This window comes from Acyrthosiphon pisum, chromosome A1 (genome assembly GCF_005508785.2).
Source record: "Acyrthosiphon pisum isolate AL4f chromosome A1, pea_aphid_22Mar2018_4r6ur, whole genome shotgun sequence".
NCBI lineage: Eukaryota > Metazoa > Arthropoda > Insecta > Hemiptera > Aphididae > Acyrthosiphon > Acyrthosiphon pisum.
Genome location: NC_042494.1, coordinates 39,751,417 through 39,770,952, shown reverse-complemented (window position 1 = coordinate 39,770,952; position 19,536 = coordinate 39,751,417). Strand labels below are relative to the sequence as shown.

Genomic DNA, 19,536 nt, shown 5'->3' with positions numbered 1-19,536 from the left:
ACTATATTTTTTGATTAAATTCTGGTAAAACTTTTTTTCTGAACCTTTTGACAGTCAAATGATCAATTTTGGTTATTTTATGTTATTAACAATGGTCCTGCTTAAAGTTTAGTATAATGAGCATTAATACTTTTAACTGAAATAACTAATTTACAAGAGCTAAATAATTTTTTCTTATGACTACCTTTTTATATACTTCAATAGTTAAATCGGTAATCTAAAATACTCAAAAATACAAAAAAAAAAAAAACAAACAAAATTGTTGACAAACATAGTTTATTATTTATAGTTATTTTTCGTGATATAAAATTGAGAACAATTTATTATTATAATTATTAATAATAATTTACCTACTATAGTTACCTACAATATTTTTTTTTTTAACTGTATTGGACGTGTTATAAAAATATATTTTTGGGATAAAGATGGGTCTCCCCTTTAATCCGGGCTTGAATGTTGATGATTAGGTATTATAAATACTATCTATTATTTTAATTATTTATAACACTATATTTTTACAAAGTAAAGCGCACCACAACTATCACAAGTCAACCCTTGTCATTTTACTCCACTCATTTAAACTGTGAATTCATAAAAAAATATCTATTCGATACTCCATATTATATCATATTATTTACATAAGAAAAATGTAAGAAAAGTATTCTACTTCTGATTATAAAATTTAAAATATAGATTATTATTAAAATAATATCGTACTATAGTATACCTACCTAAAAATCTATTCTTGAAATGTAATACGTGTATATGGATGCCTAATACTGTACAAGAACACAACAATTGACTTTCAGAAAATAATGCATAATATAGTTGAAAAATAATATAACCGATAAAAAATATGCATCACGTGCACTCTTTTATGTTTAGGTACAATGTACATACATTATGAATAAGAGTGTAATAACTCTTTACAATATAATTATATATTCTCATCATTGTATTTTACATAGGTCAATTAACTCTGATATGTGTAAGGTATTATGTAAACATGATTTAAATTAGAGCTCGGGCACCATATATGATTGCGGTGAATATATAATAATTATATGTAGCGATGTAGGTATATTATAATATAGCCTCAGAAGGCAAATTGGCTGCTCGTATATTATATTCAACGGTGAACGGATGGTACATATTATATATTATATATAACACGATTATTATTGATTATATTATTATTATTTATTATAATAATGTATTACCTACCTATCAATTATCATTCAAAACAATATTATTAATCGCAACGTGTGGTTGCATACTATAGGGTGTCGAACTTTTCCAGTAGGTACTAGCTACTAGATACATATTCTATATAATGTACTATGATAGTAATAAAGATTTTAGCCACGAGGTTTCTCTTTTCCCCGTACCTACCTATGATTATAATAGTATTGTAATTTATATATTTTATGGTATTAATACTAAACTACCTATATTTTTTTGCTTTCACTATAAAGTAATAGACATAATATAACAATAATACATGTTTCAATAATATTGATAATTATTAACTATTAAAATACAATTTCGCAAACTCGTGACTCGTCACCGTAACGCATAAGCGCGAATTGAGTTTTTAATTGGGGGAGCTCCAATTTTTTCCAAGTAAGTCCGTGTGGTCCCCCACGCATGCCACACCCCCATTAAAATATGGTATTCTAAATGAACCAAATATATTTATAAGACGTAGTTTTATTAAAACATTATGTAATATGAATAAAGTAGTTTTAGAATCTGTAATTATAATATTACTAATATTATTAATCATTATAAACGGGTTCCGTCCAGTTGCCATTTTGTACCTTATTAATAATAGCTATTTTTATATTTTCTGAATTTAATCAATAAGTGATAATTTATATTTTTTAAACCATCGACATCGTAATATAGAAGTACAAATTTGATTCAAACATAATTCATACAAACGGTTAGTACCTAATAAGTAATAATTAGGGATGTGAATTCAATGCATTAAAATCCCTAAAATCTTAAAAAATACACTGTAAATCTCGAAGAGACTCACTAAAATTCTTATAAAAGCATTAAAATCTCAAAAATGTCCGTATAAAATACACTATCAGTATAGTACCTATACTAAACAGTTATTTACTTAGTATACACTACACATATTACATATGAATCATAATTTAAAAATATTTAGAAATCTATCAAGTGTAAAATATTTTAAATTAAATATAGGTAATGTTATTGATTTAAAATGATGTGCATACTGCATCATATAAAACGTGTAAAATAAGACGAAAATTAAATATATAACAACACATAATTTGTAAAATGTGTGTAAAAAGTTTAAATTGATGAACATTTTAAAAATCGAAAAAATAATAAAAATGAAAAAACGACCTAAAACGATAAAAAAAAATACCAAATAACGATAAATGCCAAAAAATTGTAAAATAAAAGTTTCAAATTCATATTCATTAGTACCTAAGTCAAACTTTGTGACAAAGTTATTATTTTACAGTGAGCTAAAATTAATTCATTTTTCTACAAATTCACAGCCTTAGTAAAAATAATATTTTATCCATAACACGTATATGTACCAGCTATGTACCTAAATATAAAAAAAAAATGCTTAATTATTATTTTTATTAGCAAATTAAATACATACTCGTATCAATATATCTCCATGTATTTTTTGAAATATTATGTCCTGGGTTTGTTTTTTGGGGGGCTCCCTCTTTAACAGTGCCGTGTTACGACTTCGTCGTCTTGGGATAGACTTCCGTTACGTATTTATACGCTTCATACAATAATACGTTAATTATTCTTCGGTAAATTTGATGAAACACTTAATAATATAATATGTATAACAAAAGTACCTAAATCATAAAATTATTAATACAAATTCAGGAAAAGTTATAATTTATAACCGATAAATTATTCAGCTGTTCCGTGTTCCTTTAAATAAGTTTAAATAGACTATGTTGCAGCAATGTAGCCTGTAGGTAGGTACAATAGCTATACATTTTATATATTGTTATCGTCAACAATAAATTATTTTATCAACTAAAATTGCTTGATACCAAGGTATAGTACGTCATAATTATAACTGGTTACTGGTGATTGGTAGTTTGGTATGCAATAACTAATATGCTAATATAATAATATAAATACCACGACAGTGTCATATTAATTATTATATCGTTATTTGAAATAAAATAAAAAGTCAGAGTTCAATGCGGCCTGTAGAAAGTCTTCTTCGTTCAGATAAAATAATATATATCAAAATCCGACAATTCTACAAGGCCTGTGAAGTAATTTTTTTTTTGATATTATACACGGATATTTAACCGACACCAAACAGCTGATGATAATTTTCCACCAATCAATCTAACTAATTGGTCGAAGATAAAGATAACAATTTTTTTTTTTTAAAGTAATTAATATTTTATTTTATTTTTGTCTTTGATTCATTTTGAAGGTACACTTGCGTGTACCACTATACCTGCGTATCTCTAGTAATTTTATAAGGTATATACGCTAAATCAGTAAGCTAACCTCCCCCGCGTATATCTTCCAATATACCACTACATGACACCATGTAACACCACCATAGGTGCAAATAGCGTTTAAGATTTGGCTGGGTAGAGGGGGGGGGGCTACAGCCTTTCTTTAATAATATTGAACAAGCTTAAAACAACACGTAGGAAATGTTTCGGGGGGCTGTGGACATTTTTGGGGGACTTTACCCATAAAGCCCGCTTGGCGCCATGACTGTATAATAATTCCAGTGGTCTGGTGTGAGTGTCCTGATCCTGGTGCACATTTTTAAATTTCACAATAATTTGTATTATATCTGTGTGTATAATTTTTGTGCAACCTCTCTTTCACGAGACCACACCACCCATCAGCTCCATGCCCGGATGAGCTGTCTATATTAGCATAAATGTCTAAGGGCCGTTTTTACAATGTCCGGTAAAGTGTCGGTTAACGCCAACCAACTGATAACAGATTTTATAACCGGCAGAATTCGGCCGGTTAAGTGTCGGTTAAGTTTAACCGGATATTGTAAGAAAGGCCCTAAAACAGGATCACACTATTACACCATAGAATAGATTAAATCTATTCTGCGTGTGATCACTCTATGATTTTGTCAGTTATCTATTCTTGGGAAGCCGATGGGTAATTGAACCACAACACTCAAAATTGTATATTATGACCACAGGCGCAAATAGAGGGGGCTTTAGGGGCTAAGCCCCCACAAAAATGTCCATAGCCCTCCCAAACATTTCCTACATTTTGTTTTAAGCTTATTCAATATTATCAAAGTAAGGCTCTATTAGCCCTATTAGCCCCCCCCCCAAAAAAAAACAAAAACTCAAACGCTATTTGTGCCTATGATTATGACATAATATGATTAATTCAATTGGAAACGCAGTAGGTATCCGTATCCTTTATCATGAGTCATGACCAAATATTAGACTGATGTTCCCCGCTACCATCACGACACAACCACAATATGTTAATATTATGTTACATAATATTATAATTGTGGTTGGTGTTTCTGGATTCAGATCAAAATGCAGTGGCGCCAAAGTTTTTAAAATGTGGTCTGGCAATTTTAAAACTTTGCGGCCTCAATATATTAATTATTTACTATGGAAGTAGCTTAATGTATGATAAGGTGCTTATGAATTATGATTATGGCTTAAATATACTCATGCTCGTAATAAAGTTATGATGCAAAAAAAAAAGATCGGACCGTGGCCCGAGGTTTATATGACTTTGGTGCCACTGTCGATTGTCAGGATGTACCATGTACGTCTTACCACACTATCGGAGTGCCACTATGACACACACCTAACTACATTAGGGATGGAAATTTCAACTCATTCCGCTGAGCCGAATCATTCAATTCAGCTCAGTTTAATCTTTAATGAGTCGAATCAGTGAGTCGACTCTCGACTCTTCTTCCAATTCACAACCTGTTTATTATATTGAATTGTATTGTTAATACTTAATTATATTGAACTCTTGAGGCTCGACTCCATAGATATTATTTCATAATTCATGAATAGTTCATAGATAAACGTTACCTATCAGCTCATGATATAAAAATCTATTTATTAATTAATAATAATAATTATTATTAATTATGACATGGTCTGATATTCAAATTTTAAAATAATATTGTTTTCCCCCCGCTAATATATTTGCCAGGTTTGGAATAGTTGGAAACCATTAACACGGGTTAGAAATAACTTTTTTTTAAAGTATTTAAAATGGCTATCGGAAAAATATAGTTACTACATTAACATTAGACATTACTACATTAGTAAACATTAGTACCTATATTACACTATTACAGTAATACAATATATACAATAGGTACCTATAATATAATAATAAGATCTGTGATATTACAACCGATTTATCGATCACATTGTGCAAAAAATCAATGATCGATTAGTAAAAATATTTTTTGTATATTATATTGTTTTTCAATTTGAATAAATGATAAAAATAGTATTGTTTTATTTAAATTGTAAAGTACCTATTAAAGTTATAATTTAAGTTTTTCTAACTTTTCAATAATGTCTGATAGGGAAAAATTAATTCAAAACTATCCATGCATTTGAAACATGAGTTCAAATGAATTCAGCAATAGAAATTTGATAAAAGCAACTTGGCGTAAAACGACTGAGTGTTTTAACGCAAAGGAATGGCTTAAATTTCTCCGAAACCGAAAAAGATTCTTAAGGTAATTTTAATAAACATTATAAATTATGTATAATATTATACACTCCTTTGTGATGATAATATTATGGTATAGCAGGTAGGTAATAAAATAATTTGACTTATTAAAAAGTTTACCAATATAAAATAAAATACAATAATATTATATTATATACCATATAACAAAATTAAATTTTTTTTATTATAAAAAACGTACCTATTTTAAATCTGCATAATCAAATACAATAATAAGTACCTAGTTAATATATATAAACAATTTACACGGCTTGACGACTTGAAAAATTTAAAATAAGATGACTTATTTAAGGTACTCTGTACTGAAACCATATGGTTGTTACGTTTAAAACACAATTTATTAAACATGTTTAAAAACATGAATTTAAAACAGTGTAAAATCCAAGTGAATGTTGTGTAGTTTTTTTTTAAATAGTTAAAGTATTAAATGATTATATCTATTACCATCCTTATTTTTTTTTTTAATTACCCATTTTAAATTGTTTTTAATCATAATAATATAATATAATATCCATATGAAACATCCATCATCCATCAAACATCCCGAAAATATTTCAAATACATTTCAAATACTTTTATGATTTAAAATAAGTAATAAATAAACAGTGAAACATATACTAGTAGGTACATGGCATATTGGTATATCAGTAAATTATAAATTTACATATTAAATTTAAATTAAGTTATTTTAAATATTCCTACTGTTTAAAACACTATTTTAAATTGATTAAGACATTGTTTTTATCTGCTTAAAACTCAAGCGATGTTTTAAACAATTTGAAACATTGTTTTAAATAAAAGTGTAAAAAACAAAAAATGAAAAAAATTCACCAAATTGAGTACTTTGACTGAAATAGTACTGGCCCTTCGTTCATTAAATAGTTAACATAGTCTCTTCACTCTTGTCTAATTTCTATTCCTCGAAAACTGAAGTCGATTTTGTTATTTTGCTATAAGCCTGTTATACAAAAACAAATAACCATAATTAACTATAGATAAGTAGGTACTTTCAATTTGTACCTACCGAATGTTTATATTATTAGCATTTTCTATTCATGATATAATTTTCGGAATATTTTTGGTCTTTTTGAGCTATTAAGTATTTACCATAGATATTTTAAATTAACGGTTTTTTTTAAGTTTAGTTAAACTTTCAGATAACCTATTCTATTTATAGTATAAAAATATTGAAAAAATATAGGCATTATTTTTTTTATAAGCGTGTGAACTGCAAAGGCGCAAATTGGAAGGAGAGCTAAGCCCCCCCCCCCCAAAAAAAAAAAAAAACATAGGACATGCAATTTTAAAATGTTATATTGCAATGGTCTGCTTGCCTTGCCTTTAATATATTCAGCTTCCCCCAAGTCAAAAGTTCAAATTGCGCATATGGTGTGTAGTTCAAATGCTGACAATATTCGTCAAAGTTCTAAAAATTTAAAAATAGGGAGTATTTAGATAAAAATGTATAAAAAGTTCAAATAAAATTGTAAATTCGTGTTTATTACTATCTTAAATCGTGATAGTGGCACAGAATAATGTGATAGTGGAACAGAATTATGTGATAGTGGAACAGAATTGTAAAATGATAACTGGGATGATCATACAACGGTGATAACATTATCATAATCTTCTAAATTAGTTAGGTGTTGACATTTTTTTTTTCATTGTAATTTTTTTTTTTTTAACGGAGATTTTTTGGTGTATAATGAATGGTAATGTCGTTTTCATCATACCGGCCATACCGGTCGAACGAAAATATGAGAACTCATTATTTGGATGCTCGGTATTTAGGTTAGTTGGTTGTCTGTTTAATCGGACCGCAAGACCGATTGATGACAAAACGGGTGTAATGATAATTAATTCAGCTAATACAGTTTTTGTTTTTACTTTTTTAGGTGACCAAGTTCAATACTTGGTGATTTTGAGTAGCTGTTCCTATTGTACGTCATGGAAGACTGGATGGCAGCGTTAAAAGTCACAGCCAGCAGAGATATTTTAAATCAGGTAATCATTTCGATAGACTAAGGTCTTACATACATCAGTGAGAGTTTTTAACAACACAGTTATACCTATAATAATTTATCATGCAAATAAGTACCATGTACCTACATAGTTTTAGAACACTTAAATATTTTTTGAAAGTTTAATTTGAAATAATTGATTTTAAATTAACTACCTATTATTGAAACAAATTATCTACCTAGGTTTTGGTTTTAATTTTTCAAACTTCTTTTATCTATAGCCAATTGGTGTGGATTTAAATGATTTTCTGTCTGGAAATCACTCGTGGCATACTACATCTCATGCACGTCCAACATATTGCAATATCTGCCGAGAACAGCTATCAGGTAATTTAAATAACATAATATTATACTTATTATTCATTGCTTTTGTCCTTAAAATGCATTAATTAATATTTAACATACAAATATTTAGGTGTTACATCTCATGGATATAGTTGCGAGGTATGTAAATGTAAAGTACATAAAAGATGTGTGGACAAGGCGATCAGCAACTGCAAGTGGACTACATTGGCTAGCGTTGGAAAAGACATAATTGAAGATAAACAAGGGGTAATAATAATTTGTATTATTTTTGACAATATTGGTTATTATTTACATTTATGCAATATAGATATAATAGTTCTTATTTTTAATACTTCATCAAAAACTAATACTTTTATAAAACATAACTATTAACCATGTTTATTAGACGGAAGTAACAACTATCAATTTAATGTATGTACCATTAGATGTACTAACTAATTTGGTGACTTGATTATTTCCTTTTAAGTAAATTAATTTAAAGTATAATATCTTAATGTTCAGTGATTGAATTAACAGTATCCATCTATTTAAGAATTCTTTTAATAATTTTACCTCATTTCATAGGCAGGAATGGGGGAGGGGGGTTGGAGAATTTAGCCCCCCCCCCACTTTAACCCTGGATAGGACTTTCGTCTAATAGATATCAACAACCGCAGTATTATCTTAGGTCTAACCAGTAACAACGTCTTTATTATTTATGAACGACTATGTGTTTCATTTAATCAGTTTTAACATTACATAGTTGTTATCAATATTTACGCGGCTGGCCTAACCACCTGAACCTGTGAAATAAATGTGGAGCTAATAACAAATGTGTAAATTTGTTTTAATTAGTGGCTACTTCCTTATTATTTTATATTCCATATTTTTAAAATGTTGTTTAACTGTTAATTAGCCTTGGTCTTTTAAAAATCTTGTGGTTTTTAAAATGTCTAAAATTACTGTATATTATGATATTTTTAATGTAAATAAAAAACCAAATTAAATTTAGTTAATTTAGCCCCCTCCCCCCAAAAAAATGTCAATGGACCGCCTATGCCTCATTTACAATTGAGTAACCTTTGATACTATAATTTCTAAATTAATTTAATTCTACAACAGAAATAATAACAGATTTTTGCTATATTATTAAATTGATTTCAATATTTGAGTGAAATTTAAAACCGATTGCTTATAGAGACAAATATTTTTTTGCTTTAGGTTTCTTTAACCTATTTTAACTAATTGACCCAAGAACAATTTATTTAACATTTTAAATATGTTTTACTCTTATTAATTATAATGTATATATGTATTATTATTTATTTATAAATATAAATTTGTAAATGAATTAAAAGCAATTTTCTGTAATCTAATTATTTATATATACATCTTAGAATATTTTAATGATACACCAATGGATGGAAGGAAATTTACCTGTTTCATCCAAATGCGCCGTCTGTGATAAAACATGTGGATCAGTCTTAAGGTACATATTATTTATTGTTTTTAAGGTATTTATTATGTCAACTCAATTTTTATTCAATTGCAATCAGGCTCCAAGACTGGAGATGTTTATGGTGCAGAGCAACAGTACATACTGCATGCCGCCCTAAGCATACAATTAAATGTCCATTAGGGTCTAATAGATTAAGTGTGGTGCCACCCACAGCTATACATTCTGTTGGTAAGATAGAATTTGTAATTCATTTAGTATAAACTAATATTTAAACACTAAATATTTTATGATCCTAGCTAGTGATGATTCCTTAGAAGCAATCCAACCCCATGGATGTTCCCCATTATTAGTATTTGTCAATTCTAAGTCCGGTGACAATCAAGGTATAAAATTTCTCAGACGATTCAAACAAATATTGAATCCAGCACAAGTATTTGACCTCATTGGTAACGGCCCTGGACCTGGGTAATGAAATCTTTACATTTTGATTTATTAAACAAAATTAAGTTCTTATTTTATATCTTTTTTTTAAATATTATTTATTTAGGTTAAGATTATTTAGACATTTCAATCCGTTCAGAGTGTTAGTATGTAGTGGTGATGGTTCTGTTGGCTGGGTACTTTCTGAAATTGATAGGCTTAATATGCAGGTAACATATTATATCTATTTACCGAGTAATTATATTTATAGTTTTAAATGTGTTTGTATATCAGGTGCAGTGTCATGTAGGTGTACTACCTTTGGGCACTGGTAATGACTTAGCAAGGGTATTAGGTTGGGGCGCATCTTGTGACGATGATGCTCATTTGCCTCAAATATTGGACAAATATGAACGAGCCAGTACTAAGATACTTGACAGGTAATAACTAGCAGCTAACAAGTAACAACTAGAGCACACATTTGTATGCACTTAAGTATCACAATATTCTATATTATATACTGTAGTAAAAATTGTGAAAATATGCAAATTGGTTTTTAAATATAGGTAGGTAATCATTTAAAAAATTTAAACTGTTTATTACATAATTATGAATTTATTAGGTACTTAATCAAACACAATTTTATAGAAAAGTTGGAACAAGATTATGAACAAGAAACTTTAATGATAAAATTGTAATTTATATTAGTTTTCTAAAAGACAATTGGATCTTAGTCTACAACATTTTTTATTAGAATTTTCTATTTAATTAAATATTATATCACTTTATTAGATTTGGAAAATAGTGTATAATTCATTTTCACTTCAATAAGCAATAAATATTAAATTTTGTTGAAATATGCAATAATCATCACATTAATATATAGAAATATGTAAAAAAAATTGTTTCCATTAGCTTCAAAGTTGAAACTTGAAACTATAACAATTTATAAAGATTACTGACAAAAATCCTAAAATATAAAGTGGAATAATAATAATAATAAACAATTGCATAAAAATTGGCGCTCTAGTAATTACTAATGAGTTGTATTATTTGTGGTTTTATTCAACACTTTGTATGCACATTTTAGATGGAGTATAATGGTATATGAACGTAGCATTGATATAGGTAGTGGCACAAAACTAACAATGAATTCTGGGGTACAAGAGGGTATTAGTTTAGAATCAGCCATATCTACATACTACAATTATATTATGACTAATTTGAACATTATTTTGCAAACTCATGAACACGAAACAATTGTTAACACAGCCAAGTTAGTATATATTTTGTGTTAATATACAAACATTTTAATTAATTTTAATTTTATTATGTACTTTTAGAGTGTTATGTGGTACTGTCAAAGATTTTATTGTATGCATATCAGAAATTAACAATGTTATTGACAATACTGAATTCAATGAAATGCGCCAAGATTTAAAGTATAAATTAGACACACTTTTAAAACTTCTTCAAAAAGAAGAGTTCAAAATAACATATCAGACCAAAAATGTAAGTTATATATGCTTTATTTTTTTCCATTGCGGGTTTTAAATTTAAACTTTCATTTTTATTTAGGAAATAGTACATAATAATGATTTAAATGAAGAAAACATGCACATTAATATTAATAAAATAATAAATAACAATGTAAAAGATACTGAAAGTAAAGACATAAAAAAAGTAAGATATTTATTTATTTTTTTTTTTATTAAATGCTTAACTTACAAATTGTTATAAAGGTTTATAAAAAGCAATTACTTGAAAGAGCTAATAGCCTTGAAAAATCAGTTACAAAATTAATTGAACATTCTGGCAAGGCAGCTTTTCCTTCTACTATTTTGACTCCACTAGCCATGTCAGAACTGGTATGCTATAAGATAGTCATGAAGTATAATGCATTAATTATATTTGGTATAATAATATAATAATATAAATTATTATTTTACTGTTAAGCTATCACCAAGCATCGATAACAATCTGAACCTTCAACAGCTAACTCCTACATCTATTGCCAATCCTATATCTATTTCTCCTATACCAATGTTAAGAAGAGAATCATTGTCTTCAACAGAATTAAATATTGAATCTTTACCGGTACCTGTAGAATTTTCCGATTGCCGTCAAGAAATAGTTTTGGATGATCAAAATGCTGTGTATGTTAAATTTAATTTTTATATATTTTTAACTGTTGCTATCAAATAAAAAATAATAAATATGATAATGTATTAACAGGATGTCTGAAGAAGATACGAGTACATATCAAACTTCACAGTATGATGATTTGAATAGCTATTGTCAAATATACGAAACTGATAAATTAAAAAATGAGTGCAAAGATCAAATTAGTGAACCACTAAAAACATATCCTGCATTTAAAATAAGTGAAGAAGAATCTTTAGGAAATATTTGTCATATTGATTCATCTGAAGCATCAGATGAAATACCAGATAGTTATAAAATGTGTGATAATAAGTGCCAAGCGTCTTCGTCTCGTTACAGTTTTCGCCAAGCTTGTCAAGGCCAATTTTCACGTCATCGACCTAAATTGAATTTTGGTGTAAATGAATGTACGGAGTCTGATGTAGATGTATCAAATTTAATATCCTCATCCCCGGATGATGAAGAAAGTGAAGACTTTCGTAAAGAGCTTATAGTTGTAGAAAATAGTTCTAAGAAGTGTAGTATTGCACATTTTATTGAGGGAAATGACATCGCACGAAGATCAATTAAATGCCGTCATCTTAATAAAACGTATAGTGATATGGAAACTGAAATTGAATATGGATTTAAAAATTTAACCAAGGAATCAGAAAAATGTGCTGTCAACAAGGGTTTAGAAGTACCAAATGAATCAAAATTTGTTACAGATAAAAATGAAATAAATGTCAGAATTCAAGGTTCTAATGGTAATATAAGTACAAATGGTGATAATTCATTCCTACTTCAAGATCCTAAGCCAACAAGTGATGTTTTTGAAGCTGATGATGATGATGATGATGATGAATTACATAGTTTCAAAGGATTAAAAAGAAGTCAAACAATGACTGGTCCAGCTGTGGTCATAAATCCACCTTCTCCCCAGAATTTCTCACCTAATAAATTGTGTGATGTGGAAGAATCACATCTGGACTGTAGAAGAAATAGTTTTGACAGTTGTCGGAGACGTAAGTATAAACACTTAATAGGACTAAAAATTTAATTCTGATAATTGTTTTTATTTTTTAGTTTCTGCAGCATCACCTATCATGTTAAATGCTTCACCTTTGCGAGCTTCACATAGAATTTCTAGTAGCACAGCATTAAATAATCGAAATCATTCTCCAACACCATGCTCAGTACAAAATTATACATCGCTCAAACGTAATAAACATTTACCAATCATCAATCCATTGGTTACTTTACCTACTTGGCCTAGTAAGAAAAAAAATAATTAAAATGGATACTTTAATTTTATTTAATAATCAATATTATGTATCATTTTACATTAAATAGATGTAACAGAATCAAGTTTGATAAGTCAAGTGTTATTAGCAAATGCTGATGCTCTATGTGCTCCTGCTGTACCTTTGATGGACCCCGATGAAACTTTGTTGTAAATAAGAATATTATAATCATACATTTATAAGCAAAACAATAATATTTTTATTTTTATTTCAGAGAAGGATTTTTTGAAAAATGCATTATGAATAACTATTTTGGTATTGGCATAGATGCTAAGATCTCATTAGATTTTCATCATAAACGAGAAGAACATCCAGAAAAATGTAGGTCACGGACTCGAAACTACATGTGGTATGGAGTATTAGGAAGCAAACAGTGGTTACAGGTAAGTTGTTTAAAAAAAAAATATTATTTAAAAATAGTTATTTTAATTTTAATTATTATACTATTTAATAAGAAAACTTATAAAAATTTGGATCAAAGAGTACAACTGGAATGCGATGGACAAAGAATTCCACTTCCTTCATTGCAAGGAATTGTAATACTTAATATTCCAAGGTAAGGTGTCAAGTTATTTTTTTTTGACTTGATTCAAATCAATTAATTGATGTTTAATATTCAGTTTCATGGGCGGTACTAATTTTTGGGGTGGTACTAAAGAAGACCGAGTCTTTTTAGCTCCTAGTATTGATGATAGGATATTAGAAGTGGTCGCTGTGTTTGGATCTATCCAAATGGCTGCATCACGTTTAATAAACTTACAACATCATCGTATTGCCCAATGTACTACTGTTCAAATAAATATTATGGGTATGCATAGTTGGTTTTACTTAGATACATAGAGATTTTGATTTTATTTTTAATTCAGGCGATGAAGGGGTACCAATACAAGTAGACGGCGAGGCATGGGTACAGCCTCCTGGAATGATTCGTATAATTCACAAGAACAGAATGAAAATGTTATGCAGAAATAAGGCACTTGAACTGTCACTAAAATCATGGGAAGAAAAACAAAAACAAATTAAACACCAGAGTAAACGCACTCATAGCCAATCACTATGTAGATTTACTCCTTTAAGCCATGATGAATGGACTATTCTAAAGGAATTTTTGGATGCCACAAATAACATAACTGAGTAATAATAACATTTATTTTTTAAATAAATGCCATTTTTAAATGATTATGATTATTATTTTTAGACTGATCAGAGAAATATTACTGAAACAAAAATTATTTAAAGGAGATGATTTGAAAAAATTAACTGATTCTACTAATGATAATGTTAAAAAAATCAGTATTATTGAACACGAAATGAAGGAAGTAAGTTATAATGGTTTTAGTATTTTACTCAATTTATTTGTATTTCTATATTTTATTATTGTATTGATTTTCTATTTGATTTTAGAAGGAATTGCGATCAGTAGCAACTGATGTTGTATTAAGCACAAAACGTTTACATGAAGAGACACTAACTATGATTAGAAATGCAGGGAATGTTAGTAAACAAAATTAGTTTGCTGTAAACATTATTAACTTATAAATGTTATAATATTTAACAATTTTTTTATTTAAGGTTTTTGATGGAGAGTCTGTAGTTAAACTTTCATTGGCATTCAGCAAACTTGAAAATGAATTTAAAAAATGTCTCATATCATCTAAAGATTCTGAAGGAGATAATGATTTATCATCATGTTATGTTTATTTCCTCAACAATGCTTATGAAACGGTAATTTATTGATTTTTATAAAATTACCTAATTAGTAATTAGTTACTATACAATAACTTGATATGTATTATGACTAATAACGTAAATTAATCGGTTCATTTATCCTTCTGAGGCTTTATGAGAATTACCTATTTTGAAATTAATAGTCAGTTAAATTTAATATATTTGTAACAGTGCATTGTTTTATAGAATTTTGCAAAATATTGTTGTTGATTTTTAATTTGTATTTTTTGCTCTCTTGCGTACTCTTATCAGTTATCATTAAAATTATATCTACTGAAAAAAATACATTGGACATTTAAAAAATGTTTTTACATTATAGACAATTTTGTAAATTATATTTAAATATTATTATTAAATATTAAACTGTTCTGTTAACTTAACATAGGACAAGTTGTGTCGTAAAGGACAGTTTTGGCAAAAGTTATGGAAAGCTAATGTAATGTCTTCTAAACGACCTGGTCAAGATATATCCAACTGGAGCACAGTGGAGGTGGGAATTTGGCTCGAGTCAGTCCAGTTAGGAGAGTACACGGAAGTATTCGCCAACAATGATATTCGGGGTAAAGAGTTATTAAACTTATCGCGACGTGACCTAAAAGAAATTGGTATAACCAAAGTAGGGCACCTAAAACGCATACTTATGGCTGTCAAAGAATTAAGCACGGTCCATGAAGATCATTAAAACTGATTGAGGTAAAGTATTCAATATTTTGGCTATAATATACATTACATCAATGGATTTTGTATATATATTTTTTACAGAAGCTTTTTAATTGATTTTTTTATGGAATAGGTATATTATTTGTATTATATTATAATACTTTCTCAGATTACAATGATAGGTAGTTTCCAATGCCTCAAAGATTTAATATTTGAAGCTTAATTAATTTAATTTTCAGGTTAAACTCTAAAAATTAATTAGCATAGTAATCAAGAACAAAACAATCTAATTAAATGATGTTCCTAAAATAAAAATATATATAATATAGTATATATGCCATATATATACACTATTATGCAATTCTGTTTATGCATAATAATTTGATTTATTTTAAACAAACATTTACAATTTTTCTTACGATAACCTGTTATGGATTAACTTAATTTGTTATTCTTTATAATGTTAGCTATGGATATAATAATGGGAACATGATCTACCTATAGTCATCAATATCCATAATCATAATATTAGTAATTAGGTTCATTATTGATACACACACAATTTTCAAATTTGTATTACATTAATTTTTGTAAGCTATTGAGTATAAAAATTCAGTGATATCATTAAATATAGGATAGCAATTGGTTTCATTTTAATGTTAGGAGTTTTAGGATCCCACATCATAATATAAATTTAGCCCATTCAAAATATACTAATATTTACGCGCATACTCCAAATTTAAATCCTGGATCTCTACCTGTTATATGTATAATCAGTAAATGTTCATGAATTTGTGAATGCTGGACATTATTAGTTATTATGTTAACGGGTAAATTATGTTAAATTTAAAACAGGAATGACAAAGACTTATTCTACTTGCTCTATTTAACTTGTCTATTATCCCTATCATCTAGTAACTTAAGTGCCAAATAACTATTTATTAACATTTCATTATTTGTTAATTTTTTTATAATGTTTTTATAAATAAAACATTATACTTCTATATGAAGAAAGTTTTTAAAAATATTAACGTTCAATTTATCAATTTATTCAATCTTAATGTATAATTCATAGATATAAAAATAAATACACTTGTTACTCATTAGTATATTTACCTATATTTTTGTTACGCACACGTTTTCAACATTTTAACAGTGTACATAATATTATTCATTTTATTATTTTTTAATTATGAAGTGATTCATATTGTGATACGGTCAAACTATGATGGAAACTATTCATCATTCATAATGTATAACATTTAATGACTATTGATTTTAGACAGATTTCTCTTTATATAAATAGCGATTTATGAAGTTTAAGTTATTACCTATACAATAATAATTCTCCATGTACCTATATTTTACTTATATAGAGATATACCAAAATTATTTTTTTGGATTTTAATGTTTAAGCATGTTTAACAATATTGATAAATTTACAGACATTATATTTGAAGAATTATTATTAATTCATTTTTACTGATTCAATAATATGATTTTTATAAAGAAAATATTTGTGTAACAAAAATCAATAGTCAGCCAAATTATAATGAATTTTAACTGTTCAATATTGTGTACTGACTAGTGATATAATAATTAATAATTAAGGCCATCAATGTGTTTCAATGTACTTTTTAATTATTTATTTATTTGACTATTACTTGTGACTATGTTAAAATGTACTATGAAATCATCTGTTTACACTAAGTAATAATTAATTGTTGGTGCTAATAACAGTGTTTCATTTAGTTTAGATACTATTTCTAAAACAAAAAAAATAACAAAACTTCAAAAAGTCATAATTAGTTAAATTATTTAAATTAAATTAATTTAATCTGTTGTTGAACATAGACTTTGTCTCACAGGGTTTAAAGTTTAAACAAGTGACTAAATATTCTACCTATGTCCATGTTACCTGTAAATGGTTAATAGGCCACTGTTAAAATCTTGCGTAATTGTTATAACTATTATTATGGTAGAATATAATGTCTTAGCAATAATGTATTAAGCAATAGTTTAGTAAGTTCCTACTATTTTGTTCTAAAAACATATATTTATTTACTTTTCATCGAAACAAAATCTATATTATGTAGAGTAGATGTACTTAATAAACATAATATTACATCATAATTTATTATAATATTGCCTTTTGGTTTCTTTGGCGCTTATTTGAAGAAATTAATTGAATTTTGTTTATGGTATACTATTTTTACCTTTGTGATTATAAATAATTAATAATAATAATAATCATATATATTATAGACTGTGTTGTTGTTTTATTATAAATTAATCACATCTTTGCTAATCAATCTGCAATCCAATTCAAAGTATATGGATAGTATATGGGTTCATCACAATTTGGATTGAATCAAATGACTTTGCATTCTTAATTGTAACTTTAAAATATGTATCTATTGAAATATTGATTGGAGTGACATATTACATTGTTTTGTAATTTTAATATCTTCAACTTGGTAGGTACCCATTTTTAACTAATATTAGATTCTGAGTGGAGCGAGGAAGCTATTGGTTTTACGGTGGTTATTGTTTTTTTATATCCTGTATACAAAATTTCTACCAGAAAGAGTGCTTCGATTTCAACATATAGTACTTTATTTTTTAGAAAATTGGATCAAGATGGTACTTTGAAGAGGTCATTTTTCGATTTTCTCAATAGTTATTTAATGCCACGAGAAAAACCACCGAAAAATTACGGAAAAACGCTAAAAATGGGATTTTAATTTCTAACGCTTTGTATATCACCATTGAAACGAATAAATATTATAATATTAATTCAACTTACATGATAAAATAAATAATAACAATATAAAATATTCAAACCGACAAACCGTCTCCGCACAGAATTGTTTTTCTTATACAATGATATTTTATCATTGAAATCAAGTCTAATACAATCCATTATAGTATTATACAATGGCCCACTTGTAACCTACTGTACAGCAGAGCAACATCCACTTACCTGCTTTTTATTTTTATATCTATATTTTATTTTTTTTATCAACCATTTATGTAAAATGCTAATGTTAAATTTGGTGAAAATATTAATTGTTCCACGGTTACTAATTTTTGAGTAACCAAAGAGAAAAAAAATCAATTTTTTCAAAAATTCTCTTTACCTATTTTTATTTTTCACTTTTGTTCTTCTTAAGGTTTTCCAAAACCACTTTGAATTTTCAGTTTTGACGGACAGAAAAAAAAACACATTATTGTAAAATAAATACATTTATCACTCCGCTCAAAATCTTAAAATACAGTTTTTAAATTTTTTATTCGAATGATTCAAAAAAGATTAATAAACTCTAATATATTTTCAAAATTGTTTTCAGAGTAAAACCCAAGTCAGAATCCTCTTAGTTAGGTTAGGTATGTTACTTTTAAAAAATATTTTCGAGCTTTTTTTGCGCAATTTTATTAAATTTTAAACATCAAATCATATAGATTTTCATTGTACAAAATTAATCAAAATAAACACATTAAATCATTACATATAGGTATATTCACTACATATTAAATAAGAAATCAGTGTATCATTTTAGATTCTGAGTGGAACGATGAATGTATTAATTTTACAATGATGTGTGTTTTTTTATTTTTTTTTTTATTTTTTTTGTGTGTACACGATAAGTAGTCGAAATAATGCTATGATTTTCAACTTCAGTATCTTGTTCGATCAGAAAGTGATATCGTTGGTGCATTGGGGAGGTCAAATTTAAATTTCCCAGTAGTTTTCAAAGCGCGG

The 19,536-nt window shown here is 27.4% G+C and overlaps 1 protein-coding gene across 2 annotated transcripts in view; it reads left to right on the top strand.

Annotated features, from left to right (window-relative positions):
• Positions 1-16,776, top strand: part of LOC100166369 (diacylglycerol kinase eta) — a 31,440-nt gene extending 14,664 nt beyond the window's left edge. Inside the window, exons 1-25 of one of the 2 annotated variants that reach the window (XM_001946179.5) lie at positions 7,333-7,545; positions 7,650-7,758; positions 7,997-8,102; positions 8,191-8,327; positions 9,458-9,549; positions 9,617-9,747; positions 9,816-9,984; positions 10,067-10,169; positions 10,234-10,379; positions 11,030-11,215; positions 11,283-11,451; positions 11,518-11,622; positions 11,682-11,807; positions 11,896-12,095; positions 12,175-13,106; positions 13,168-13,356; positions 13,435-13,534; positions 13,600-13,768; positions 13,841-13,941; positions 14,006-14,193; positions 14,252-14,519; positions 14,584-14,704; positions 14,790-14,879; positions 14,958-15,110; positions 15,499-16,776. In XM_001946179.5, the coding sequence (XP_001946214.2) occupies positions 7,702-7,758; positions 7,997-8,102; positions 8,191-8,327; positions 9,458-9,549; positions 9,617-9,747; positions 9,816-9,984; positions 10,067-10,169; positions 10,234-10,379; positions 11,030-11,215; positions 11,283-11,451; positions 11,518-11,622; positions 11,682-11,807; positions 11,896-12,095; positions 12,175-13,106; positions 13,168-13,356; positions 13,435-13,534; positions 13,600-13,768; positions 13,841-13,941; positions 14,006-14,193; positions 14,252-14,519; positions 14,584-14,704; positions 14,790-14,879; positions 14,958-15,110; positions 15,499-15,795 (4,335 nt within the window). In that variant the 5' untranslated portion in view covers positions 7,333-7,545; positions 7,650-7,701 and the 3' untranslated portion in view covers positions 15,796-16,776. Of the gene's footprint in view, positions 1-7,332; positions 7,546-7,649; positions 7,759-7,996; positions 8,103-8,190; positions 8,328-9,457; positions 9,550-9,616; positions 9,748-9,815; positions 9,985-10,066; positions 10,170-10,233; positions 10,380-11,029; positions 11,216-11,282; positions 11,452-11,517; positions 11,623-11,681; positions 11,808-11,895; positions 12,096-12,174; positions 13,107-13,167; positions 13,357-13,434; positions 13,535-13,599; positions 13,769-13,840; positions 13,942-14,005; positions 14,194-14,251; positions 14,520-14,583; positions 14,705-14,789; positions 14,880-14,957; positions 15,111-15,498 lie in introns of those variants that run through there. The other variant, XM_029487023.1, reaches the window with a different exon arrangement.
• Positions 16,777-19,536: the final 2,760 nt, after the last annotated feature.